Source organism: Notamacropus eugenii, chromosome 3 (genome assembly GCF_028372415.1).
Source record: "Notamacropus eugenii isolate mMacEug1 chromosome 3, mMacEug1.pri_v2, whole genome shotgun sequence".
Lineage (NCBI taxonomy): Eukaryota > Metazoa > Chordata > Mammalia > Diprotodontia > Macropodidae > Notamacropus > Notamacropus eugenii.
Genome location: NC_092874.1, coordinates 288,691,624 through 288,718,745, shown reverse-complemented (window position 1 = coordinate 288,718,745; position 27,122 = coordinate 288,691,624). Strand labels below are relative to the sequence as shown.

Genomic DNA, 27,122 nt, shown 5'->3' with positions numbered 1-27,122 from the left:
TATATATTACATATCCTTAAGTATTAGGTATTTAAAAGTATTTTATATGTAAAATATTTATTTACAGGATGTAAGTATTGAGTATATTAAGTATAAAACAAAAGTATTTTGTACTTAAGCATAAAATATAAAAATTAAGTACGTCAACTATAAGAATGTCAGCATAAGTATTTTATACTTAAGTATAAAATACAAATATCAAATATTTTATATGTAAATACAAAATGTAAGTACTAAGTAAGCATATTGACTACAAGTATTCTATACTTTAAAATACCTTGAAATGTTTTAAGATATAAAATATCTAGGTGAGTCATTCCATCAAGTCATAGAAAGGAATTAGACCACATAAATGAATAAATAAAGATAAAGGGGGAAGGAGTAATTAGATGTTGTTGTACATGCCCAATATATTGATTTGTTCAACAACTCTTTTTCCATAAGATCTCAGATTTAGAGCTACGATGAACCTTAGAGACTACCCTCCCATCTTACAGATGAGAAAAACAAGGTGGAGAGAAGTGAACAGACTTGGCCAGGATTACAGAGGAATGTCTTGGGCCTTCCTGACTCCCAGAACCATTGTCCTAGCCACTGTTTCATCCTGTTTCCAACTGTGCCATCTGGTACAAAAGATGGCTTTATGTGGTGGTAGAGTGGTGGTGGAAGGGGAGCTGATAAGCTCCAAAAAATATGAGAGCTTGTCAATTCCAGTGTCTTTTCCCCTTCCTGAGTGCTTTCCATCTAGTCTGCTTGCATCTTGTATGGACCTAGTTATCTATGGGTTCTTTCTCTCATTAGAATGTAAGCACTCTGAAGCAGGGATACTTTTTTCTGGCCTTTCTTTGAATTCCCAGTATTTCACACCTGAGAAATGCTTGTTGACTGACTAATTCCTCCAACGATGCAGATTGGAGTTTATCCCTGCAGACCCATCTTGGGTAATTCTCATCCATAGACAGACCATTAGGATGAGTTTAAAAAAAAAAAAAGCATCAAGAAAACTTTTTGTTTTGTTTTGAGGGGGCAAGGCAAGGCAATTGGGGATGGGTGACCTGCCAAAGGTCAAGCGTCTGAGGTTAGATTTGAACTCAGGTCCTCCTGACTCCAGCCAGTGCTCTACTCACTGCACCACCTATAGCTGCTCCCAAACTTTTTTTTTTTAAGAACAAATTAAGACTTTTCTCTAGAAATCAGCAAGGGGCCTAACTGGTTCCTTGGCATACTGCTTCTATTCTCTTCCATTTACACTGAAATAGAAAGGAAAAGGGGCCATGCATTACCCATGTGAAGTATTCTGTATGTAGTCAGATCCCTTGGATCAAGCATTCTAAAACTCAGATCTCAAGTCACTTAACAAACAGCCATCATTAAGTGGGCCAAGACACAGACTCATGGTCAGAAGACCTGGGTTCAAGCTGGGGCCTACGCATGTGTCTGCTAGGTGACTTGGGGAAGTCACTTCACTCTGGGGCTCAGTTGACTCCTCTGAAGTTAGACTTCGTCCCTTCTAGCCCTTGCACTGGGTGAGACTTTGTAGTTGGGTGGGGGAGAATGGGAACCCATGGTATGGGCCTATCTGAAGATGAGAGATGTATGAGGGGCTTTCCCACCACTACCTCCTCCTTTGAAATCAATCAATAAACATTTACTTAGCACTCCTGTATGCCCACCACTATCCTAGACACTGTGAATATTAAGACAAAAACAGGATATTTCAGTGGAAAGAGCCCTGCCTCTGGAGTCAGGGGACCTCGCCTCAAATTCCACCTTTGATACAGCCTGTATGACTTTGGACAAGTCATTCAACCCCACCCTGGGACTCTCCAAATTCCCTTCCAACTCTAAATCGACAATCTTATGATAAGTCATGGGCCTCTCTGGGCCTCAGTTTTGTCATCAGAAAAATGAGGAAGATGAAGTAGTTAGAGCGAGAGTTTCCTTTCAGCTCAAAATTTCTGTTCCAATGATTCCTGCCGTCAAGGGCTTATGGTCTGTTAGAAGAGACAGCACATCCATAAACGAGCTTATAGAAAATAAATACAGGATAATATGGGCTGGAGACAGAAATGGCGAATCATTCCAGTGTCTTTGCCCGGAAAACCTCATTTGGGGGTCACAAAGTCAATCAACAACAATCTTTGCTGGAAAGAAAGAGTTCCATCCAAGTGGAACAGAACAATGTCAGCTTAGACAGAGGACAGGGACAATTCCCTAATCTTCCAGAGGAGAGGATGGGACCCTGGCACACGGTCAGTACTCAGAACAGAATCTCACCACCACCAACCTCAGGAGCTCCACAATATTGCCAGTGGCTCTGAGTTCCTTGATGTCATCATCCCGGACAGGAGCACACAGTTTACCCATGGTACTGATGACATAACTGGCCAGTCCCTGGATATCCACAGCGTTGTGCTCAGCTTGCTGCCGGATAAGGTCAGAATCCAGAACTTCACTGATCTGGGTCCGGAGTCGGTTTCCACCAGGAGTCAGAAAAGAGAGAAGAGTCTATGGGGGAGGGAGGAGAGAGGCAAGAGAAAACCCCAGGTAAGAGAATTTAAGGGTTGAGGGGTGAGTGGTTTTCCCTAAATTAAACAAAGCAATGAAAATGACACAGAAAGAAATGTACATAGAACAGAAGGAAGTTCAGAGAGAGAGACAAATGGGACAACCTTGGAACTAACATGCTGCAAGTGGTATACCCTACTTTAAAAAAATCAGTATGTAATGGAAATTTGTGGTTTCATGTACACTCTGCTTTTTTTGCTCTTTGCATAATAACAATAACAATTCTTTGCACATAGAAATGCTCAATGTGCTAGCATTGGTCAAGTTGAAAATTAAAAAACAATTAAACAATAGAAGAGGCAGTGCAGTCTGGTGAAGGGACAGGCTCTCTCAGTCAGGATGGGATGTCTGCTCTTCTCCGGGGAGGTTATTTCATTCTTCCCCCACCTTGTACGGTGCCTATCCCACAGAGTGTGTTTAATAAATGTTTGCGAAGTGATTGGCATCTGGATGCCAGCTGTGGGAGCTGGAGGCAGGAAGAATGACAGGTTTGGCAACTGAAGAAAAAGGTTCACATCCTCCTCTTCCATTTATCACCTGTGTGACCTGGGACAAGTCACTTACAACCACCTGGGCCTCAGTTTCCCCATTTGTGAAATCAGACGGTTGGACTAGTTGGCCTCCAAGGCCTTCTAGATATAGATCTTGAATCACTTAAATTCTATGGTTACTTTGCCTTTCTGAGACTTGGTAAGGGGACAGGCTCTGAGGTCCCTGCTGGATGGGGAGCTCTGAAGCTGTGAAACAGCCTATAGGCAAGGGGCCAAGTCGACCTCACTACCTCACATTGAGTTGCAAAGATGGGGCTGATCTGCACTGAACCTGCATTCCTTCCTGGGAGTACTGTACACCAGTGAAACCACAGGTTTGTACCAAGGGGGAAAAGCTCTGTACCCATGGGAGCCAGCTCACTCCAGGTGTAAGCAGTCCTGATGGAACCAGTTATGGAGCAGACTGGAGGGCCTTGGGTACCAAAGCTTCCAAAAGAAGGCACTGTCCTGATCCTACTTCCTTTTCTTATCTCTCCTCCCTGCTCCTCTCTCTATCCCTTTTCTTTTTTCCTCTCCCTCTCTTTCATCTTCCTCTTCCTCTCCCTAGACCTCTTCCCTTTCTTCTCTTCCTATCTTTCTTCCCTTCCCCCCCTCTCTCCTGAACTAAAACGCTTTCCCTGCAGCAAATTCCCAATATAGCAGGCCTAAAAGCAGCAGGGCTCAGATCACCCAGAGTTCCTGGCACCATTTCAAAACCTTTGCAGATAAGCTGGCAGAAGCAGAAGGGCAGGTTGTAGGGCATGGTGTCCTGAGAACGGCAGATAGGCCAAGCCTCTTCTACCAAGGTAGTTTCCTAAGGCAATGTTATTCAATGGGTATAGGGCAGACCTTGGGTCACATGCCTTGGCTATGGCATTTACTACCTGCATGACCCTGGGAAAGTCACTTTACAGATAAAATAGGGATTATGATAACTGATATTTCGTAGAACTTTACTGATTGAAAAACACTTTATTTCTGTCATCTCTCTGTAGCTTGACTAAAATCCTGGGAGGTAAGTGTAATGATTGTCTCCACTGTTCACAGGAGGAAACAGGATCATAAAGAGGAAGTGACTTGTCTAAGGTAACACAGTCAGTACATGTCCAAGGCAGGACTGAACCCTGGTGCTCCTGGTCCTATGGCTGACTCTTTACCCACTGCACTACACTGCCTCTCACAACAGTCCAGTTATTTCCCAGCTGTGTGATCATGGGTAGTCAATTACACCACCCTGAGCCTCAGTTTCCTCAATCTGTAAAATAAGGAGGCTAGATTAGATGGCCCCTTTCAGCTCTAAAGCTATGACAGAAAATGGGATAATTTATGTAGCAGTCACAACAAACCAGGTTGGAGGAATCCACAGAAGAGATGCAGATTCCGCAGCTGGTACTCTCTCCTTCTCCAATTTTCCTTCCTTTGAGACATAATGAGTTACCTGACTGATACCTATCACCATGTATCTTGTATGTATCCATTTATGTCTCCCCCCATTAGAACATAAGCACTTTGAGGGCAAAAACTGTGTTGTGCTTTTTACCTCTCTTTATATCCCCAGCTCTTGGCCCAGTGCAGGGCACATGGTAGGGACTGAATGCTTGTTGATTGATTCAATCTACAGTCATCTACAGCATGGTACTAGAGGGCTGGTCATGGAATCAAAAAGTCTTGGTTCCAAACAGTGTTTGTTTGGAATCTGAGGTGCCACCAAATGGAAGTTTCTCTAGGAGCAGGATCCATTAGACTAGATGGCTCCTGAGGTCCCTTCCAGCTCTGGAGTTCTGAGCCAGTGGGCCTGCCTGCTGCCTGCAGGGCACTTCCAAGGTCTGAGCCTCTCAGGACCCCTTGAAGGCTCTGAGTAATGCAGGAGTTACCCATGAGTGGAAGGAACTGTTCACACTGATAGATTCAGAGGGCCAAAACTCCACTCCAAAACAAAAAACAGGAACACAACACAAAGTCAAAAGATACAGTTGCTAACTAAAGATCACAATGACACTTTGCCTCTTCTTCTGTCTACTTTGTACCTGCTTTTGGGCGGGACGGGGATATGTTTTTTTCCCTAATAAAATGTAAGCTCCTTGAGGATAGAAGTTGCTTTTGTTTCAATTTTTATCCCTTGCAACTAGTACAGAGACTGACAGACACATAGGAGTCACGTATTATATGTGTGATAAGTGGATATATATGTATGTATGGATGGATGAATAGATGGATGGATGAATGGATGGATGGATGGATGAATGAATGGATGGATGGATAGATGGATGATGCTGCAAGGTGTCAAATAGATTTGACGAGCCTTTGCCATAACTCTGTGGCTCTCCAGGGGTCTGCAACGTAGAGACTGGGAAACACTACTTTAAAGAACTATATATGTTAAGCTTCTGGTACCTCTAAGTGAGGACCAGAAGGGAGAAAAAGAGAGGTGGTGAGCGAGGGAGAAGAAATGAAAAGCAGCAACATTTCCTTTCTAGTTTTGCCATGTGGAGCAAAAATAAAGTCTCTGATGGGTGGGTAACAGTCTTAGAGCTGGAAGGGGCCTCAGAAGTTGCCAACTCCATCTTTCTCATTTCATAGCTAAGGAAACTGAGACCTAGAGATAGGAAGTGACTTAGGATCTCAGATCCAGGGTTGGGAGGGACCTCAGAGACCAATTAGTCCAATGCCTTCATTTTACAGATAGGGAAACTGAGGCCCAAGGAGGGGAAAAGACTTGTAGGCAGTAAATGACAGAGATGGAGTTCAAATCCTCTGACTCTTAATCCAACTGGTTAGTTTCAAAAATAAAAGAAGACAAAGTGAGAGAGAATAAGAGGAAGGGGGAGAAAGAGGGAAGGAGGGAGAGAAAAAGAGAACAAGGGAGGAAAAAGGAGAGGGAGAGGTAGGGAGGGAGAGAGAGGGAAAGCCAGAGAGAGGAGAGAAAAAGAGACAAAAAGAGAAATGAAGGAATAGAAAAATAAAGAGAAGAAGGGGGGAAAGAGAAAAGGGAAAAAGGGAGAAAGAGACAGAGAGACAAAGAGAGAAAAAAGAAAGGAAGAGAAAAGAGAGAGGAAGAGAGGAAAAAAGAAAGAAGAGGGAGAGAAAGATACAGGGAGATGAGAGAGAAAGGAAAGAGAGGAAGGGAAGGACAGAAAAGGGAGAGGAGGGAAAGGGAGGGAAAGAGGAGAGAAAGAGAGGGAAAATAAAATGAGAAAGGAAGGGAAAGAGAGAAGAATGGAGGGAAAGAGAGTGAGAAAAAAGAGAGAGGGAAGGACAGCGAAGCAGGAGGAGAGAGAGAGAGAGAGAGAGAGAGAGCTGATCATGGGGTTGGACAGGGACAGAGAGTACTATCAACTTGCCTCTCTTATTTCTTCAAACAGTTTGATGGCGTGTTCATATTCGGGAGGATCTTCATTGAGTTCCGCCTCCAGGTGGTCCCAGAAAGCCTGGTGAACAATATGCTTGACTCGACCCGCCAGGCTACGAGGAAGAAGTGATCACTGTGTGAGAATCGGCTAAACTGACCTTTCCCAAAGGCCAGAATTCCAAACCTGAGCCAAAGGAGACTCTGGTCCCTGAGGATGCCCATCTGCTTGCCAAGCTCAGCTCAGAGGTGTCAGCACCTGTTTGAATCAGCCCAGTCCCCAATCAGAGGCTTCCTGTGGGAAGGCAGCAAGCTGCCATGGCTTCAGCCCTGCCCTCAAAACTGGGGGGGGGGGGGGGGGGGTATTTCCTTGGAGGAGGTGTTCCTAAGCCTAGAGTCTATAGGCTATCCAACAAAACACTCATCAAGTTCTGCCTCTCCCCTTGGCACATTTCACAATCTTAACAAGGGAAAGAAAAAAGATAAAATAATCAACTGTGCCAAGAGAGATGAAAATTCATCTCCCCAAAGAATTTTCCTTATAACCACCAGTGTATCTGAAGGTATCATGCCTTATTCAGTCGCAGTAAGCAATTGCTCCTTGCCATGGAGGCAGTGTAGTTCTTGAGGCTTTGGGGAGCCACAGAGATCTGGGTTCCAATCTTGACTGACACGTATTCCTTGTATAACACCTTGAGGAAGTCACTTACTTTCCCTTGCTCAGTCTCCTTATTTTGTACAACGTGGGGGTCTGACTAGATGGTCACTAAGATCCCTCCCAGTTCTAGAGCTAGGATCCTGTCTGAGCCACAGTTTTCCCACTTGTAAAATGAGGCTCACAATACTTGTGAAGGCAGCCTCATAAGGTGGCTGAAAACTTCAAGTGAGATAATAGTATACAGCACTTTGCAGACATCAAAGCAATGCAGAAATGGTTGCCGTGGGTATTTTTCTTGAGGCTAGAGGGGAACCAAGAGGCCATGCGGCCCAACCTTCTTATTTCACAAAGGAGGAAACTGAAGCAGAGAAGGGATTTTCCCCTAGGGTCACAGTTAATAATAATAAGTGTCTGCGGCAGGATTTGTTCCCAGGGCTTCCTGACTCCTGCTCCAATAATCTATCCACTATATTCCACTGCCACCCAGTACTGAACTTAGTTCCCAGTCTCTGCAGCCAATCTCACCCATACCAAAACATCTGACCACTGACATAAGCAAGCAAGCAGCTCATCCTCTCATGGAATCAAACGTCCCCAAGTGGGAGAGGATTCCCGATGACCATGGAACTGAATCCAGGGCCCAGCTTCGGACTTAAGGCCTCTGCTGTGACTTGCTTCTGACACAGACACACATCCAACTCACCTATTCTCTGGCAGGGCTCCCTGTTGGACGTGAAAGTTCTCATTGACAGCGATCTCATGAGCCAGAGTCATGTTGGAGATATTCCTGGCAGCAGCCATTACTTCATCAAACGTAACCACTCTGGGCGGGCTTGTAGCTAAAGGGGCAAAAAGTCCAAGATGAATCAGAGCCTCACTTCTAGAGAGTAGTGACCTCACACCTGACCCTCCCACATTCTGATACCACTTATATTCTGACTGAAATCTTTCTTCTTTAAAATAATAACAAGCATGTACTGGGCACTTAACACATGCTAAGAGCTTCACAAATATAATCTCGTTTGATCCTCATAACCACCCCAGGAGACAGGTGCTATTAGGACCCTCATTTTATAGTTGAGGAAACTGAGTCAAACGGAGGTTAAGTGACTTGCCCAGGGTCACATAGCTACTAAATGTCCGAAGCCAGATTTGAATTCTGGTCTTCCTGACTCCAGATCTAGGGCTGTGTCCCTAGCTGCCTACACCGTGAACTTCACATAATACTTTGTACTGTATTTCTCTTTCATCTAAATGTAAATTTCTTGAGGGCAGGGATTTTTTTTTATCTTATTAGCCCAATGCCTGAGTCTAATAATTACTTAATGAAATGATTGTTGAATGATTGATCTCTCTTACGTGTCCTAAACTTGTGTTTGCATCAACGTAGGGAACTTCTAGTGTGGAAATTCCCTGTACCAATGCAATTCAGAGGTTGAATCAATCAGTCAATCCACAAGAATTTATGAAAGTACTGGGCAGGGGACCAGGGCTACAAAGACAAAGAGGAAATAGTCCTTTTGTTCAGGAGCTAATATTCTTACTGGTGGAAAAGAAACATATGTACAAAAAATAGATACAAAGTATACACATGTTAGCTACAAGATAACTGAGCTGGGAGGGAAGCACATGGCTACTAAGTATCACAGGGGAAACTTAACCTAGTCTTTTTGATTCCAAGACTAGCCATGAAGGAATGAATGCATGAATGAATGAAAAAACCTTTATTAAGTATTTTGTTATTGTTGTTCATTTGTTTCAGCCATGTTCAACTCTTCGTGACCCCCCCCTTTGGAGTTTTCTTGGTGAAGATCATTCACCAGATAATTTTCCAAATGAGGAAACTGAGGCAAACAGGATTAAGTGACTTGCCATAAGTCACACAACTAGGAAGTATCAGAGGCAAGTTTTGAGCTCAGGTCTTCTTGACTCCAAGTCCAACACTCTATCCACTGTGTCACCTAGTTAAGTAATTGTTATGTGCCAAACACATAAGTGCTGGGGAGTCACATCAAAAAAGGAAGAGATTACCACTATGTAACATGTTGCTTTATTGAGCTTGGAAATGATAAAACTAGATTTTTTATTCATTTAAATTTTGTTTTATTACTTTGGATGGGCTAAAAAAAAGTTTTGGAAAAAAACTGATAATAAAGTAGGTGCCCATATATTTAACGGAGAATGGTTGAAAAAGCTGCAGTCTCTGCAGGTAAAGGAATATCACCGAGCCATAAGAAATGAGGAAAAGAAGGAAAAGCTAGAAGGACTCAAACGAGCTGATAGGAAGCAAAATAAAGAAGAAGCAGGACAATCATTTACACGGTGGTAGTAATAATATAAACTGTCAACAGTATAATTATTAGTAATACTTATTTCTATTATTGACAATTACTGACAATATAATTTATCATATAGACTTATCCCCAAAGAGATTGAAGCAAAAAAAAAAAGTACCATACATACAAAAATGCTTAGAGTAGCTCTTTTCAGAGCGGCAAAAATAAAAAAATTAATAGAACTTGATGAGTGATTATCTTATTGGGGTATGGCTACACACACACACATTATAGTATATTATTATAACAAGATATATATGTATGCATACACATGCACATACATACAAATTAAAGTATAAGAACATGATGCATGTGACATATAATCTCTATATATTATGGTATATGAATATACCATGTGTAGTGCATCAAATTACATTATATATATATATATATATATACACACACAAATACATATATCTCAAAGTATATAGGTACATACACAAATTATGCTATATGATTATATCCTAAACAACCTAATACGTCAAATTCTATTTCTCTAAATATCAAATGTATACATGTACAAAGTATACTATATGAAGATAATGTATCATGTAGAGTATGATATATCAAATTCTCTTTATATATATGTATATCAAATTATATATACATACAAATTATGCTGTATGAAAATGCTATACCATGGATAGTATGGTATATCAAATTTTATTTCTCTATATAAAAGTATATAGTTATATATATATTATGCTATATATCATATGCAATATAATATGCCTATCTCCATGTATCAAATTATATACATATATTTTATGTGATACACGAATTTTGGAAAATGGAGTATGGATTTTCAATTTAGTTGCCACATATATGTAGTTCTGGTCCCACTGTTTTAAGTGGTATGAATTCATTTAAGGATTTTCCATATTTCCCTATCCTATATGGGGTATAAGAATATGATATACCATACCAATAACGTATTATTGCTCCATAAGAAATGACAAAGTAGACACTTTCAGAGGAGATTGGGAAGATCTCTAAGAACTGATGCAGAGAGAAGGGAACCGAACCAGGAGAACAAGGCATACCCTGATATCACCATGCTTTATTTGGGGCTACTTTGTTAAATGTTAAAGGTTTTACATAAAGTCTTATTCCGTATCTCACACATTTATTTGAAAGCAAGTGGCATGAAACAGAGATTCATAGAATCTTTTTATGTTATGACTTGTTTATAGAAATGCTCTCTTTTGGGTGTTTAAGTCCAAAATTTTTATTTTCCTTACATTTATTCAGCTGTTTTGTTGACAGCTTTTAAGTCTATGTGTTAAAGAGCTGAAATTGGCCTTCCCCAAATACCAATAAAGTTAATCGTCTCAGGCTAACCACCTAAAGTCTGATTTCACAAGGGAGGACGTGCAACGTAGCTGAGCTAGGCTGTCGACTCCTACACAGGAAGCTGCCGGCTCAGTCTTGAGCCTTCTCATCAGAGTGGCAATGATCAGAGAATGCCTTTTTTAGCTACACAAACTCATGAAACTGTCTATGCAGGCCTGCAGCAGTCATGATCTGCATTGGTAAAGAGAAGGTCCATAAGAGGGAAATAACAGCCCCTGAATGACTAAACTCTACGGCTAATGAAGCACTTTCTGGAGGGACAAAGTCAAAGGACCTGGTTTCCAATCTTGCCTCAGTCAATAAACTCCTTCACAGTGATGTAAGGCAAATCACTTCCCATCCCTGGGCCTCATCTTTACTGTGAGTGGGTTAGACTAAATGATGTCCAAGGTCGCTTTCAGCTCTACATGCTAAGCGGGTACTGGGGCCTTCATTTGCTGTAAAATGTAAGAACTGGTCTTAATCACCTCTATGGTTTCTAAGTCTAGGATACTCAGTCTCAATTTTCTTTCAGAATTTTCTTTGGAATCTCAAGGCATTTTTCTTTGTGATACTTTGACTCCTGAACCATTCTAGGCCAGAGTTTTCAGATCAGTGAAATGAGGACTAGGAAGGGCCTGAGAGATCTCTTTGGGCTCCAATCAATGGTGTATGAGCCTCAGGACCTAACAACATATAAAGATGGACAAAAGGTGTCCTCTCTCTGAGACCTCCTTCCATTCACACTGTCTATATGTCTATGGATGTACATAGGATTCACTTGCATGTTTTCTCCCCCATCAAACTGTAAGCTCCTTGAAGGCAGGAAGCATGTTTTCGCCTTTTTCTGTCTCCCCAGCATTTAGTTGGATGCCTAGCTCATAATAAGCACTTAATAAATACTTTTTGGATGGCCAATATGGGAATATCTTTTGCATGACTTCACATGTTAAACTGATATATCATCCTGCAATGGGGAGGAGAGGGGGAAGGTAAAGAATATGGAACTCAAAATATTAAATATTTAAAATTTTAAATTAAAATATTAAAAATATTTTTTAAATGAATACTAAAAAGAAATAACAAAATAAACAAATAAAAATAAATAAGAAAAAACAAATGATTAAACCCTTGTTAGCTGACACCCAAGAAATTACTTTCTTTCAATTGTTTCTTATAGCCAGTGATAAATGAGATAATGTAGCTGAAGCACTCCACTTGCCTAAGAGAACTATATAAATGTCAGCAGCTAATGCTGACATTAATACTACTGCTGCTGAGAAGCAGTGTGGTAAACAGTGAGTAGACAACCAGTTTCAGAGTCAAAAAGACCTGAGTTCAAGTCCCATTACTGGCTGGGTGAGCCTGGGTAAGTTGCTTGATCCCTCAAAGCCCCAAGCAAATCTTTCAGGCTTGAGGATTGGGGGATCACCTCCTACACTGATGGAATCAGAAATTTGGAATAAACAATTGCTGCTGCTGCTGGTGAGGCTGACTGAACCGATTCCATTTGCTGGGGCCTCTCTGGGGTGATATGTAACCATTTTTGAAACCACCAGGAAAACCTTCTGGTTACTTCACTTCCTGGCTGGACCACTGCTCTGGGCAATGCAACTCAAAGACACTCAAAAATCTCACCAAAGGGGAAAAAATGCACAAACATTAATTTGCTCCCGGAGCAGCTTCCCCTTTACAGAGAATTTGGCCACCAGGTCACGTGCCTCATGGGAAGGACTTTATGCTTTCCCTCTCTTAGTTAATTCTAGTCTATTTGCATAGAGCTTACTTTGTATATACCTGTTTGCATGTTTGAGGGCAGAGGCTGTCTTTTGTCCCTGGCACACAGTAGGTACTGAATGTTTACTGATCAAGAGTTGTTTGTATGGTGTCTCCCCCATTAGACTATGAGTTTCCTGAGAGTAGGGACTGTCTTTAGCCTCTTTGCACCCCCAGTGTTTAGCACAGTGCCTGGCACACAAACGGCACTTAATAAATGTTTACTGATTGACAGCTGTTTGTATGGCGTTTCCCCCATCAGACTATAAGCTTCATGACAGCAGGAACTGTCTTTTGCCTCTTTATATCCCCAGTGTTAGTGTATAGCTTGGCACACAGTAGGTGCTTACTGTCAGCTGAGTGACTGAAGTGGCTGCTCTCATTTGGACAGTGTTGCTGGGAAAGGGGGGGATAATTCCAGTGAGGCCCTCTCTGTATTTGGCCTATATTTACTAGCTAGGCGACCTTCCTCGCTCTGGACCTGTTTCCTCCTATGACAAGAGAGTGGGCTTTGGCCTCGGGGTCTCTCTCTGTACAACGGAGGCTTGATGGGACCAAGGCCAATGATTTCTCCATTTGCTTACAGGCTGGAGAGCTGGACTTGCTTGAGGAGTCGCTTGTGAAACTCTGCCGAGAACACTCGTAGTCACTGAGGGAAGCCGCGCTCTCTGACATCCTTGAAGAGTCTGAATCGCTTGTGGGGTCATCGTTCACTGAGCGCTTCTCATCATTAAAGGGCATTTTGTTTCACTGTCTTAGAGTAAATGGAGACACCTGCACAGACAAAAGCCCCCAAATCAGTTTTTTGGGGGCAAAGGGAGTGAATAATAGAAAAATGAGTCTAGCAAAGCTTGATGGCTAGAGAACCTAAGGCTAGAAGGGACCCTGGAAAGATTGTGGAGCCCACCGCCCCTGCCTGGAGACAGAACTACAGAGTTTTGGAGCTGGAGTCAGGAAGACCTGGGTTCAAATCTACCTATGTGACCCTGGCAAGTGGTTTAACTTCTCTGTGACTCAGTTTCCTCATTTACCAAATGAGGGGGTGAGACTCAGTGGTCCCCTCTAAAGTCCACAATCCTGTTATTGTTTAGTAGTTTTCAGTTGTGTTCAACTCCTCATGACCCCATTTGGGGTTTTCTTGGCAGAGATGCTGGAGAGGCCTGACATTTCCTTCTCCAGATCATTTTACAGATGAGGAAACTAAGGCAAACAGAGTGAAGTGACTTGTCCAGGGTCACACTGCTTATAAGTGTCTGAGTTTGCCATTTCCTTCTCCAACTCATTTTAGAGATGAGGAAACTGAGGCAAACAGGGTGAAGTGACTTGCCTAGGGTCACACATCTAGGAAGTATCTGAGGTCACATCTGAACTCAGATCTTTCTGACTCCAGGCCCAGTACTCTATCCATTACACCACCTATGTTAAAGCAAATGGGGCTCTTCTGTTTCGAAGGATTTCAAGCAAGGTGAGATTTCTCAGCTGACCAGTGAATGTACTCTGGGACAGAGCTGAGCAACCCAGGTGAACATCCACGGGCCCTCTGCAATAAGAACAACCTCCAAAGCAACAGCTCTCACTTATATGATGCTTTAATATTTCCAAAAGGACTCATACCTTATCTTACCTGATTCTTGCAACAATCCTGAGGGTTGGGGGGGGCAATTCTTAACCCCATTTTGCAGATGAGGAAACTGAGGTTTGGTGACTCGTCCAGGATCTCAATATCAGTAAGTGCTCTGGACAAGTCCCAGAAATGTATTTGAGGGCAATGACACCTTGGGCTTCAGGATACAAGGAGAAAGTGTAGTGTAATAGACTCACAGGACCTGAGTTCAAATCTGCCCCTGTGACAGATCACCTGGGTGACTCTTTTTCCTCATCTGTAAATGAAAGCATTGCAAGGCCTCCGAGGCTCTGGTTTTATGAGGAGGTCCATGGTATGGAGTGGACATAAACACCCTTACACTGATCAACCTGAAAAATGGCAAATCTAGCCCTGGGAAGACCCCTGCTAAGCAGGGCCAGTCAATGAATCAGCTCTGTTGGGTGGGCAATATGAGGGAAAGAGGAAGAGAAGCATCTGGCAGCTTATGATTGGAACTCATTGTTCTTACTAACTAAATGCTAAACTCAGTTGTTTCTACAGGAAAAAGACATGCAGTTAGAGCCCTCTAAATGCCCCTGCCCTAAGTCTCACTTTTACTGTGTAATAAATGAAATATTAGCATTTTAATTAACATCTATTCCTAGGCAGGAGATAGTTAGGATAGAGTGGTTTCAATGTCTAGTGGGCTTTGTCTACCATCTTGGTAAAAACTCAGAACAGAAGAGTGGAAAGAAGATAGAATTCTACTACCCCCCCGGGAGGCAGATTTGGGACACTGCACTGGAGCCTCAGTTTCTTCTTCTGTAAAATCAGCAGAGAGGACTGTATAATATGGCAGAGTTTTGAACTTGAAATTCAAAGACCTGAGTTCAAATCTCAGCTCTGCTACTTACTACCAATGTAACCTTGAACAAATTCCCATTTCTGAGTCTCAGTATTAGCTGATCCCTCAGGTCCCTCTCCCTTCCAGTTCTAAATTCTTTGACCTTCTGACATGATCTGTCAAATGGGGATGTTCCAGAGAGTTCTCAGTTCCAATGACTCAACGTCTCAGAGTTGGAAAGGACCTCAGAGGATCATCTAGTCCAATCTCTGAATGGGCATCCTCTTGACAAGATCCCTGAAAAATGGTCCTCTCACCTCTGCTTGAAATGCCCCATGAGGGGAGAAGCCAACACTTCTCTGGGCAGCCCATTCCACAACCTTTGGATACCTCTCATCATGAGGAAATTCTCCTCTCCCCTGCCCCATGCTATCCAGCCTAAATTTACCTCTTTGTACCTTCTACCCTTTGGTCCTACTCATGGCCACTGGGGCCAATCTTTCTTCCATAAAACAGCTCTTCAAATACTTGGAGTGGGCCAGTAAGCTCCCTAAGACTTCCCATCCACAGGCTGAGCACCTCAGTCCTTCCAAGAATCTTTGTTCAGCATAAACCATCACGGTCAGAACACAACCCAATGCTCCAACATGCTCTGACCAGAAGAGAGTTCAGCAGGGCAATGACCTCCCTAACCCCTGGTCTCCGTGGCTCCCTTAATGGGGTCCAGGATTGAATTTGCTATCTTGGCTACCTTGTCATACTGTCCACTCAGGCTTTAATCAAAGAATGCCCTCTGATCTTTTCCAGACAAAATTGCCATCCACTCACACCTTGCCTCGTCTTGTACCTGGCTTGTTGAGTTTTTAAACCCAAGTCCAACATTTGCCATTTATCCTTAATGAACTTCATTATTTTATTCTGTTCAATGTCCCAAGCCTGTCGAGATGGTTTGAATCCTGACGCTATCATGTCATTTTAGCTAAACTGTTCAGTCGTCTCAATCATGTCTGACTCAGTGATCCCATTTGGGGTTTTCTTGGCAAAGATACTGGAATGGTTTGTCATTCCATGATGGGTGATTCCTTCGAGACTCAGCTGGAGCTGCATAAAGCTCCCCACTGCTAATGTCTCTAGTTACCATGCATTTTTTCTGTATCTTCTTTTATTGTTTCCTCTCTTAGAATCTAAGCTCCTTGAGGGCAGGCACTATCTACCTTTTTTGGTTTTCTTTGTATTCCCAGTGTTAAGCATACAGCAATCCTTGTTTTAAGATTCATAGTGGATGTTTAATGAATGCTTGCTGAATTGGGTTACTATTATTGTCTGGCATGAGTCAGGGAGAGCTAGATTTCTGTCCTGCCCATGACATAGTCTGGCTGTGTAACGTGAGCACGTCACTTTCCTCTGGGTGCCCCAGCTCTCTGAAAACAGAAGTTGCAGAGAAGGTGGCAACCTGCACAGGTAGAAGGGGTTTCCTTATCTGGTAGGTCCTCTCTTCCAGTGAAATCACAGGGCCAATTCCTATCCTGAATATCAGTGATAAGCAAAACTTAAGAAAAGCCTGTAGGAAGGGCTCTGAAAACACACAGGGGCATTTTCTCTGTAGCTATGAAGGAGACCTTGGAAAGATGCACAAGGAAGCCCTGGGTGGGAAAAGGACAAGGAACCACCCCAGGAGAGGAGTGGATGTATGGGGAGAGGGCGTGCTAGGGAAGCAGGAACAGGGTGGGCAGTGACAGTGGTTCAAGAAAGGAAAAAGAGCATCTTAAAAACCCAGAAGAGAGCAGAATGAGGTCAGAAGGGGACACAGGGAGGCAGGCCAGCACTGGAACTCCCTGCTGGATTCAATTTCATGTATCTTCCTCCCTTTCATCTTTTAAAAATTTATTTACTCTTACAAGCATTTATTATCTCTCCCTCTCACTGCCCACCAATGAGCAATCAGAAAATAAAAAGAAACCCTCATAACAAATATGTATCGTCTAGCAGAAGAGATTCCCACGAATGAGATCTTTGTAAGCATTTAGCACAGTGATAAATCACAAGAGGTGCTTAATAAATGCTCGTATACCCACATGTATACACACACCAGCCAATTAATATATAGTTTTTTATAAAAAGCTGGACGTAACAGAAATCAACTTTCTCTCCTTTGTACATTGCAATTTGTTGTCTCTTGATGTTGCTAAGTTTGTCTTCTAAAAAAGAGACTTTATGGGGGGAAAAGGAGCTAAAACAGGAAGAAGGGGAGGGGAAAAGCCAAGGTCAGAGGTGGGGGAGAAATCCCAAGGGAAGAGAGTTTTGAACTGAGCAACATGAGTGATCTGTGATGGAGGCTGAAGAGTTAGAGCCAGCCAGTCCCAAATTGGAGGGACTGAGAAAAGGCAGCCATTGAGCTTCTGTGGGAAGGAAGCATTCATGTTATTAAAGCATAATATCCCATAGTATTTGGGAATCAAATGAGACAAAACCTCAGGGGGCAATATATCAGTCAGTCAAGAACCATTTACCCAGTGTCTACGATATGCCTACCACTGGCTAAGACCTGGAAATATAAGGAAAGTAAAAACATGGTGGGACCAGGAAAATTCGTTTGATCCTTTTCAGAAATTCTCAGAGATGGAAAGAATCCCAGAAGTCAACTGGGCCAATCCATATCCAATCAAGAAGCCCCTCCTATAATGTCATCCCACCTCCACCTCCAGAGAAACGGAACCCTTTCTCCCAAGGCAGGCTGTCCTATTTTCAGACAACTCCTGCTGTTCAATTGTGTCTGACTCTTCATGACCCCATTTGGGGTTTCCTTGGCAGAGATACTAGAGAAGTTTGTCATTTCCTTCTCCAGCTCATTTTACAGATGAGGAGACTGAGGTAGACAGGGTGAAGTGACTTGTTTAGTTGTGTCTGACTTTTTGTGACCCCATTTGGGGTTTTTTTGGCAGAGATACTGGGGCAGTTTGCCATTTCCTTCTGCAGTTCATTTTACAGATGAGGAAACTTGAGGCCAACAGGTTTAAGTGACTTGCCCAGGGTCACCCAGGTAGGAAGTGTCTGAGGCCACATTTTACCTCAAGAAGATGAGTCTTCCTGACTCCAGGCCAGACGCACTATGGCACCCCCTAACCGCCCTTGCATGTAGTATGAAATCATAAATAGTGACAATCATTCATAGGCTCACAGAGCTAAGGTTGGAAGGAACTTCAGAGGCCAATTAGTCTCTTCACTTTGCAGATGAGGAAACTGAGGTTCAGGAAGGACCACAGATCTAAATCTGGAAAGACCATCTAGACCAACCCCTCATTTTACAGATCGGAAAATAGAGACTGATGATGTTAGAGTTTGCCCAAGGTCACAAGGGGCATAAGTAATGGAGAGAGACAGTGAACCCTGGTCCTTCAAATCCAAATCCACTGTCTTTTATATTCCCCACGGTTCACTGGAGCTCAATTATGAATGAAGGTCAAAAGTCAATGATTCTTCTCATTACAGTCACAGATTTGCTCATCTGGAAAATGGGAATAACAGTGGCTTCTACCTCACAGGGTCAGGGTGAGATCAATTGGGATGATGATTGTTGAGTACTCTGTAAACTCTGAAACACCAGGTAAATGCTAGCTATTATTTTTACCCACTGGGACCTGCCAATTCTCTTTCAAGTCTTTGATCATCCATCAAATCACTGTTGGCCTTGTTTCAATCAAAGCACATCTTCTAATGACTGTAACAAAGACTTTCAAGGTTGTGACTCTAATTCTACAAGCTAAGATCCTGTGTTTCAGACAAACCACTAGTTCTAGAATAAAAAACTTCACTCCAGTATCCAAGTTTCTTGGTCTGAGAATTTTTTTTTCTTTTGACACTTTTATATTAATTTTTTTAATTGGACAAGTCCTGTGATTTCACTGGCATAAGGAATTCCCAATGAGGAAACTCCCTCTACCAACGCAGATCAGCACTGGCTCCGTAACTGAGTTTACCTTACTTGCCAAGGATACACAGCCTGATCTAAACTCAAGTCTTGCTGTCTCTGGGATTGGCTCTCTCCCTACCACCCCTCATGATGCCTCTTATTAAAGATCTGAAAGTTTGCTTCTGAAAATATTATTTTTCCCCTTGCACAATCCAATGGATTGCCCACAATTCTTATTCTTCTGAGACTGTGATGTTTCATGATTCCTAGATAGAGAGCATCACTGGGAGAATACTGGCCTTTGAAAAAATGGATTGTTCTTTTCCAGGGAATAGCATGGAGTAACTCATCATCACTATAAGCCTTATACTATTACTCACACACATCCCAGCCTCCTCTTCTGCAGTTCTGGACCCTTTATTGGTCTCAGATGCATTTGCCATGGGACTAAATCAATGGAGGGCCCATTGGATGGTTTTTAGATACACTTTACATCAAGTCTATACCAGGCAGTGTCCAAGAAGACCTAAATCCTATATTCAGAGCTGAAAGGGACCTCAGAGGTCACTGAGTCCAACACCATCACTTTACTTCCATGCTGAAAAACTGTCTAAGCTGTCTTTATGGATGATAAATAATCACTTCTGAACACTCCATCTATTATTATTCAGGACATCCCGTTTTTACTTATAGAGTATGATTTCATAACTCCCAATTTGCTTAAGTACCGTGCGTAAGATACCATTGAGGTCATCTGTTTTATTGCCATATTCTAAGGACCACAGGGCCTTTCCTTGTGACTTGTAGCTAAAACTTCCCTTATACATTAACTTGCTCTACTATAACGTGAACTCCCTACCATATTCCCTCCAGGATCAAGTATAAAATGCTGTTGGACATTCGATGCCCTTCATAATGGAGCCTCCTCCTACTTTTTCGGTCTTCTTAGACCTTCCTCCTCAACACACACTCTCGGATCCAGCGACACCAGCCTCCTGGCTGGTCCTTAAACAACTCCAATTCTCAGCTCTGGGTATTCTCTCTGGCAGGCTGTCAGGCCTGGAACCCTCTCTATCCTTTATTCCAGTATGGACCTCTTCCTATCAGTGCCAATGAAAATCCCATCTTTTACTGGAAGCCTTCCCTTAATTCTAGCTCCTTCTCTTTCCATTACTTCCTATTTCTCCTATACATTGTTTATTTCCTGTACATTCGTTTGCATGCTACCTCCGTAATTAGACTGAGCTCCTTGAGGGCAGGGATAATTTTTTGCCTTTTTGTATCCCCAGAGCTTGGCGTGGTGCCAGGCACAGAGCAGGTGCTTAATCAATTCTTATTCATTCATTCCTTCTTCACCCACTTTTCTTTCCCACACTGATTACTCAGTCCTGTCCCCAGGCCTTCTCAGTTATGTATAGCTCATAAGAGAATCATGGATTTATCACTGGGTAGACTGACCAAGAGTTAGAAGGAAACTAAGAGATGTCACCAACTTTAACCACACCATTTCACCTGTGAGGAAACTGAGGCTCAAACAGGGGAAGTAACCTGCCCAGAGTGATACAGTTAGAAAGTTGCAGGGTTCATGGGATCAAATACATTGAGCTGGAAGAGACCTTAGGAACCATCTAGTCCAACCCCCTCATTTTACAGATAGGGAAACTGAGGCCCAGAGAAGTTAAGCCATTTCATAGGATCACAGACTTAGACTGAAAGAGGCCTTAGAGGCATCTAGTCCAATCCCCTCATTTTACAAATGGAGAAACTGAGGCCCAGAAAAGCTAAGCCACTTCATAGTATCATAGACTTAGAGCTGGAAGGACACTCAGAGGCATCTAGTTCAACCCCCTCATCTTACAGAAAAGGAACTAGAGATATATGGAAAAGTGACTTGCCCAAGGTGATATAGTAGCTGGTAGCAGAGTCAAGATTTGAACCCAAATCTTCTGACCCAGAATACCGGGTCAGTAACACTGTACCTCAAATACTCCAAATTCAATGCTCCTTCTACTATACCAACCAATCTAAGCAGCTCCAGTCCTGGGCTCCTCTACAGAAAAAAGTTTCATCCTAAAATCTTGTTTTTGTAAAAATCAAAACCAAACACTGTCAATGGGCACTCAGGCTTCTACAACAATCTATTGCACCTCTGTCAACTTCAGAGTAAATGAATGCTTTCTTAGGAATTTTGGAAATCCCCCCTCCCCCACCAAAGAATTTTGAGACTTTTTAAAAGTCCGTTTTATTGGTGCAAAGCCTCTCAGTGACATGTTTTTCTGAGTGATAAGGCCTGGTATACACAGATTACCTTTACTGTATGTACAGCTGGAGACAAGATGGTGTTGTGGGAACAGCCCGAGAGTCAGAGTCAGAGGCCTGGGCTCAGAGCCCAGCCCTATTTACTCCCTAGCTGCTTCCCCTCTATGGACTGAAGTGTCATCCCCCGAAAAAAGACAAAGATGTACTCAGTGACTCCTGAGGGTGACCTTTGAGTTCTAAGACTATGAACCTACTCCTCTCTGGGCTTCACTGGTGATCTCCAAAGTCCTTGCTACCCTAGAACTCTGGGCCCATGGTGAGACCTCTGTGACCTTGGCTAAGTCAAAAGCTCATAAAATGTAGGGGTGGGACTAGCTGACCTGGAAGAATCCCTCTAGCTCTAGATAGCAGGCAAAAAAAGAGAGTTTTTTCAGAGTGATTTTTCTGGCCTACCTGTATGAGAAGACTGGAACTCAGCACCACTACTGGTCAGAAGGAAGGTCTCAGAGTCATTACTGAGCCAGGAGATCACCTCAAGCAACACACTACACCAGACCACTGGTCAAAGAAAAGGAAAAGCTGTTACAGAAACATTTTTCCTAGTGGAGTCTCCTCTCTCTGACAATAAATCCTGAATTACAATACTGTCCCTTTGGTCCAGCCCAGTAGGATCCTTTGTCATCTTAAAGGTCAAGAAATGGATGTGAAAATTTGATTGGGCACTTCCTGATGACCAAATCAGCAGGACCCTAAAAGTTAATGACTCTTCCACACATTATGGAGGCTACTGAGTGTTACAGCCTAAATTTTATTTCTGCAGGGAGAAGTAACTTCAAGTGCTTAGAGCTGGCTTATGAATGAAGACTGTCTTGAAAAATGGATCATCCTCAGTCTTTCAGGCCAAAGAAAGGTAAAATGTGGCCAGGCCTCCTGGTCTGGTAACAGTAATCACTACTGAATTCTGAACTGCTGAAGTAAGAGGCCCTGCTCTAACTCCTGGTAGCCCAATACCTTCTATGGGTGATCAAAAGGCTAATCTGTCTCAATCACAGAATCTCAGCACTGGAAGGCCTCTTGAGAAGTATTTAGCCTAAATAGGACAGAAAAGGAAAATGATAAATGTTGGAGAAGATGTGGGAAAACTGGGGCCTAATGTATCGTTGGTAAACTTGTGAACTGATCAAACCATTCTAGAGAGCAATATGGAACTATGCCCAAAGGGTAATCAAACTATACATACCCATTGATCCAGCAATACTACTACTAGGTCTGTACCCCAAAGAGATCATATAAAAAAGGGACATGCATTTAGCTTAACCCAGAGAAGAAAGGGGATTCCCTTCTTCATGGAATACAATCCACAAAGTCATCCAGTTGTTCCTTCCTGCCCTCTTTTCAGAATTAAAAAGAAAGGGGTGAGAGGAAATCAGTTCAACAAAATTAGTCAACAGATGAAACCAGATCTGACATCTTATACAGTGTTCCACACCCATCATCCTTTAGTGCTACAAAGAAGGGAGGGAGTTAACATTCTCATATTTCTTCAAGGGGTCAAGTGTATTCATTATAAACAATCAGTCAACAAGCACTTATTATTAAACACGAATAGCTGTGCTAAGTGCTGAGGATATGAAGAAACTAACCAGCCCCAGTCTTCCAAGAACTTGGAGCTCTACAGTAAAGGGCACCTCATTAATTCTCAAGGTTCCCCATTCTACTTCTCAGCTTAAAGAGGTTTTGCCTGGTAAATGGAAATTCCTTGAGAGTAGAGATTGTTTCCATTTTTTCTTTATATCGTTCTGAGGGGATCGTTGTATCTCTCCCTAGACATGTTGCTACCTCCTAGCAAGGTGCGGGCACAAAGAGTCAATTAATAAATTATTGTTGATTGATAATGACCAAGTTTGACCTCAAAAAAAGAAATGTGAGAATATATCTCCATCTCTTTTTTTCTTCCCAGAAGTTGGGAATTACAGGTGTGGAATGTAACACAAATGTCAGATTTCTTTGATCTGTGGGTTAGTTTTGCTGAACATATTCACCCTCTCTTCTTTCTTTGTTACTTTTTATTATAAGAGACAGCTCTTTTTTGGAGAGGGATGCTGTTCTATCCAGGGATATATTCAGAAATTAAGATGAGGTAAACCAAAATATAACAATAAAATTAAATGTTTTTGTTTTTTTAAAAAAAACACAGCAGCAATGGTTCTTTACTTTAAGCCTCAATTATCTCCATGAACACACCTCTACCCACTGATCCTTGGGGACGTACATAAGGAGTTGAACTAAACCCTTCCATGTGACAATCCTTCATAGAACCATGCTATTGCGAGTGTTCCTGAAATCTTCTCTTTTCCAAGTTAAACATCCTCGGTTAGTTCAATCAAGCTCCTCTGGCCCGGGTGTCCTTCCATGGAGATCCTCCAGCCTCTCACAGTTCTGTTTTGACCTGTTCCTGACAACCTGGGCATCAAATGTGGTAACATGGATACCACTGCACTACAACATGACATCAAACAAACATGCCAAGACTAAGTCCTCTAACACTATGTAAAGAAGGAAACAGGAAACACGCCAGCAGCTGACTAGAGAAGCCAAACAATTATTCCATTTAGGAATCCTCCCAGATAAATGATGCAATCCTGGGATCAAGACTCTGGAGTTGGAATTCAAAAGTCATGGAGTCCAGATCTCTCATTTTACAGATGAAAGCACTACTCAATCCAAAGGGGAAGTGACTTACCCATGGTTACAGGATAATTAATCTTTTAAGTCATAACTTTTCAGTATCCAGTTAAAATGCAAATGTCCTAGCTCTTATCAGTTTTTAACACCTTGTAGTGAACTGGATGTGTGACTTACACAGCTTAAACAAGCTTGGAAGAAAGGGAAGGAGAAAGACAAAAGACATGACCCAGAAGGCTGAAGACAGGTGTTATCTGGCCACTAATGGCCTTGGGGCAGGTCACTGCACAAGATAATAGGATTTAGAACTGAGAGGGACTCCTGAAATCACCCCTCCCCCACCTCATTTTACAGAGGAAGAAACAGAGGCCAAGAGGGATGAAATTATTTATACAAGGTCATACGGCTAGTAAATAGCAGAACGGGCAAAACAGGCCTAGAGCCCACCTTTAAGACCTGTTTAGCAACTTCTCTCTACTCACAACATAAGCACAATGGTCAGAGGCAGGGTTACAGAGAAAACGATTTTTGTGACATGGGTCATGCCTGGGCGCAGATCACGAAAAGACTCGAGGCACTTGGGACAGCAAGGTAGCGGGGTGCTGAAAGTAGGAGAAACTGCTCATTCTACATTCAGTCCAGACCAATATAGTGGTGGCACCAATGGGCTAAACACCTGGCCCAAGGGGATAATCACTGTAGGGATTCTCTGTAGAGAAATTCATACTTCTGATCACTGTGTAGGATTCTCTGCTAGATTAGACCCTATCAATGAGGTCAATTTCTAGAAAGCGAGACTCTTTGAAAAGCTCCAACCTAACATTCTAACATACTGTTCCAACTTCCTATTATTTTTCTAGCACCTACCTATTAACAATCCTTTTTTCCAGGGTTCAGCACAAGCACATACAGATTTACTTCCACGTTGGTCCTATTCTGAGCTGCTGAAACTCCTAATGGGGGACCCACTAACATACTGAATTAGCTGCAGAGTAATTCTTGTGGCAGCTAGGTGACACAGTGGATAGGGCACCCAGGCCTGGAACCAGGAAGATATGAGTTCAAATCCAGCCTCAGGCATCTCCTAGCTGTGTGACCCTGGGCAAGTCACTTAACCCTGTTTGCTCAGTTTCCTCATCTGAAAATGAGCTGGAGAAGGAAATGGCAAAACATTCCAGTATCTTTAGTAAGAAAACCCTAAATAGGATCACAAAGAGTCAAACACAAGTGAACAAAAAGTAATTCTTACAAAAGGGAGGAAAGAGTAGGCAGGTATTGAAAACTGGTATTGGATCCAAAAGATGTTATTATTCAAAATCATGAGATTTAGTGCTGGAAGGGTCTCAAGAGATTATCTAGTCCAATCCCCTCATTTGACAAAAGAAACAGGTTTAAATACTCACAGGATTTAGAACCAGATGGGACCTTAGAGACCATCTAGCAGTGCAATCCCATGTTTACAGAAGAAACTGAGGCCCAGGTAGAGAAGTCAAGTCACTAACAGGATTCAAACCCAGATCCTAAAACCATCCTCTTAGTTAACACATACAAAAACGCAGCCTCTCAGAACCCGGAGGAAACCAGGAGTTTCAAGTTGGGGACTCGGGGAGAACATGAGGAAGGAAGCCTGGTATTTCTCTGGTTTCTCTTTCTCTAAGTGTGTCAGGTCCCTCGGGGGACTGCTCAGAGCCTCTCTAATGGAAAGGCACCAGTCTTTCTAAGGGAAAGGAGGTGCAGGGAGTACCAGCTCTCACTCCCTGCAATTAGGCAGCTGCAACAAACGGCAGCCCTCCCTTCAGTTCTGGGTCCCATCGTCCTTCCCCAAGAGGCAGCTATTACTGCCTCATTTACAGACCTCCCATGCAATTTCAGAGCTCACAGGAGCCCCACAGGATGGTGCGCTGGAAAGCACATCGGGTTTCGAATCCTAGGTTCCAATCCTGCCCCTGCCTGAACTCTGTGTAAAATGAGAAGGTGGCCTTGAATGATCGTAGCCACCCTAGGGCTCTGGACTCCTGCTCTCCCCTCCCCTCCTGTAAGCAGCACGTTTCCTGTCAAAACAAAACCGAGGGAGGAGAGGAACCGGAGGTAGAGGCGGCGTCTCCGAGAAAGCCCAGGCAACCAACCCAAAACAGAGACATCCATCCATCTCCCACAACCCACATCCTTCTCCCACAAAGCTCAGGCTCGGGTTTCTGGAGGGAGGGGGGCCACAGCTGGGAATCAGAGACTCGAGAAGGAAGGGGGCGAATGGGTGACTAGTGCCCCCCGCCCAGTCCGAGGGGAGGGTCGAGAAGAGAAGAGGGAGAGTGGACAGGTCAGGAGAGGGGTGGAGGGACAACTGCCTCCTGTCCAGTTCTGGGAGGGATGGGGGAGTCAGGAAGGAAGGAGGGTGAGTGGACAGGTCAGGAGCGCGATCTGGGGAAAAAAGGCAAGTGCCGCATGCCCAATGTGGGGGGCCTAGGGTGGGGGTTGACAAGTGCCCCGGGCCCCCAGTCCTGCCCTTGTCTCCTCCGCGAGGAGTATTTTTGGAAGCTGGTTCGGAGCGCACACGCTGGCACCTGCCCAGCACGGACGTAAACAACCCCAGGCACCCGGGCTCCCACTCGGGACGGGGGTGCCAGCTTATCCCGGGCCGCCCACAAGTGCCCCCTCTCCTTCCCCACCGCTTCCACGCGGGACGGCGGTTCGGGGACAAACAAGTGAGACACGCACCGGGGAAGGTCCCCGGGCACGAAGCGGAGGCTGCCTCCCTTCCCGTCCCCGAAATAAAGCCAAGGCTTAAGTGGGGGGCTCGGGATCCCTGTGGATGGGAGGAGGGCGGAACGAGAAGGAGTCTATGGCCCATGCCAACCTCAGGCAGGCTGGCTGCCCGCCCCTACCGTGCGTAGCCGTGGGCTACCCACCGAGCCGGGCGTAGAGAGAGGCAGCCTCTCTTCCCGTCCCGTCCTGTGCCGTCCGGTCCGTGCCGGTCCTGCCACGGCTGGGTTCCACTCTGCTCGCCGCTGGCCTGCCGGACGGCCCTCCCGCAGCGCCGCTAGCCAGCCCCCTCCAACCTCCCCCCGGCCCCACGCGGTATTTAAAGGGCCCAGAGGGACAGCGCAGCCAGCCAGGGCGTCGCCCATCACGCCCGGCCCCCGGGGGGGAGTGTGGGCCCGGGGGACCCATCCCGTGGCCCGCCCTCCCCTGGACGCCCTCCCCACGTGAGGCCCAAGCGGCGCTGCCAAGAACATACACCCACAAAGGACGGCGCAGGGCCGGAGTGTGGGCCTCGAGGCCTCGACGGCAGAGGG

General features: G+C 43.8%; 1 protein-coding gene across 4 annotated transcripts in view; it reads right to left on the bottom strand.

The window, feature by feature from the left end:
- Positions 1-26,891, bottom strand: part of TCP11L2 (t-complex 11 like 2) — a 49,869-nt gene extending 22,978 nt beyond the window's left edge. For 2 of the 4 annotated variants that reach the window (XM_072655817.1, XM_072655815.1), the window contains exons 1-5: positions 26,736-26,891; positions 13,131-13,320; positions 7,806-7,941; positions 6,440-6,560; positions 2,288-2,508 (exon numbers count right to left, since the gene is read on the bottom strand). In XM_072655817.1, coding sequence (XP_072511918.1) covers positions 2,288-2,508; positions 6,440-6,560; positions 7,806-7,941; positions 13,131-13,287 — 635 coding nt within the window. In that variant the 5' untranslated portion in view covers positions 13,288-13,320; positions 26,736-26,891. Of the gene's footprint in view, positions 1-2,287; positions 2,509-6,439; positions 6,561-7,805; positions 7,942-13,130; positions 13,321-21,597; positions 21,703-26,735 lie in introns of all 4 variants that reach the window. The other 2 variants (XM_072655816.1, XM_072655814.1) reach the window with 2 other exon arrangements.
- Positions 26,892-27,122: the final 231 nt, after the last annotated feature.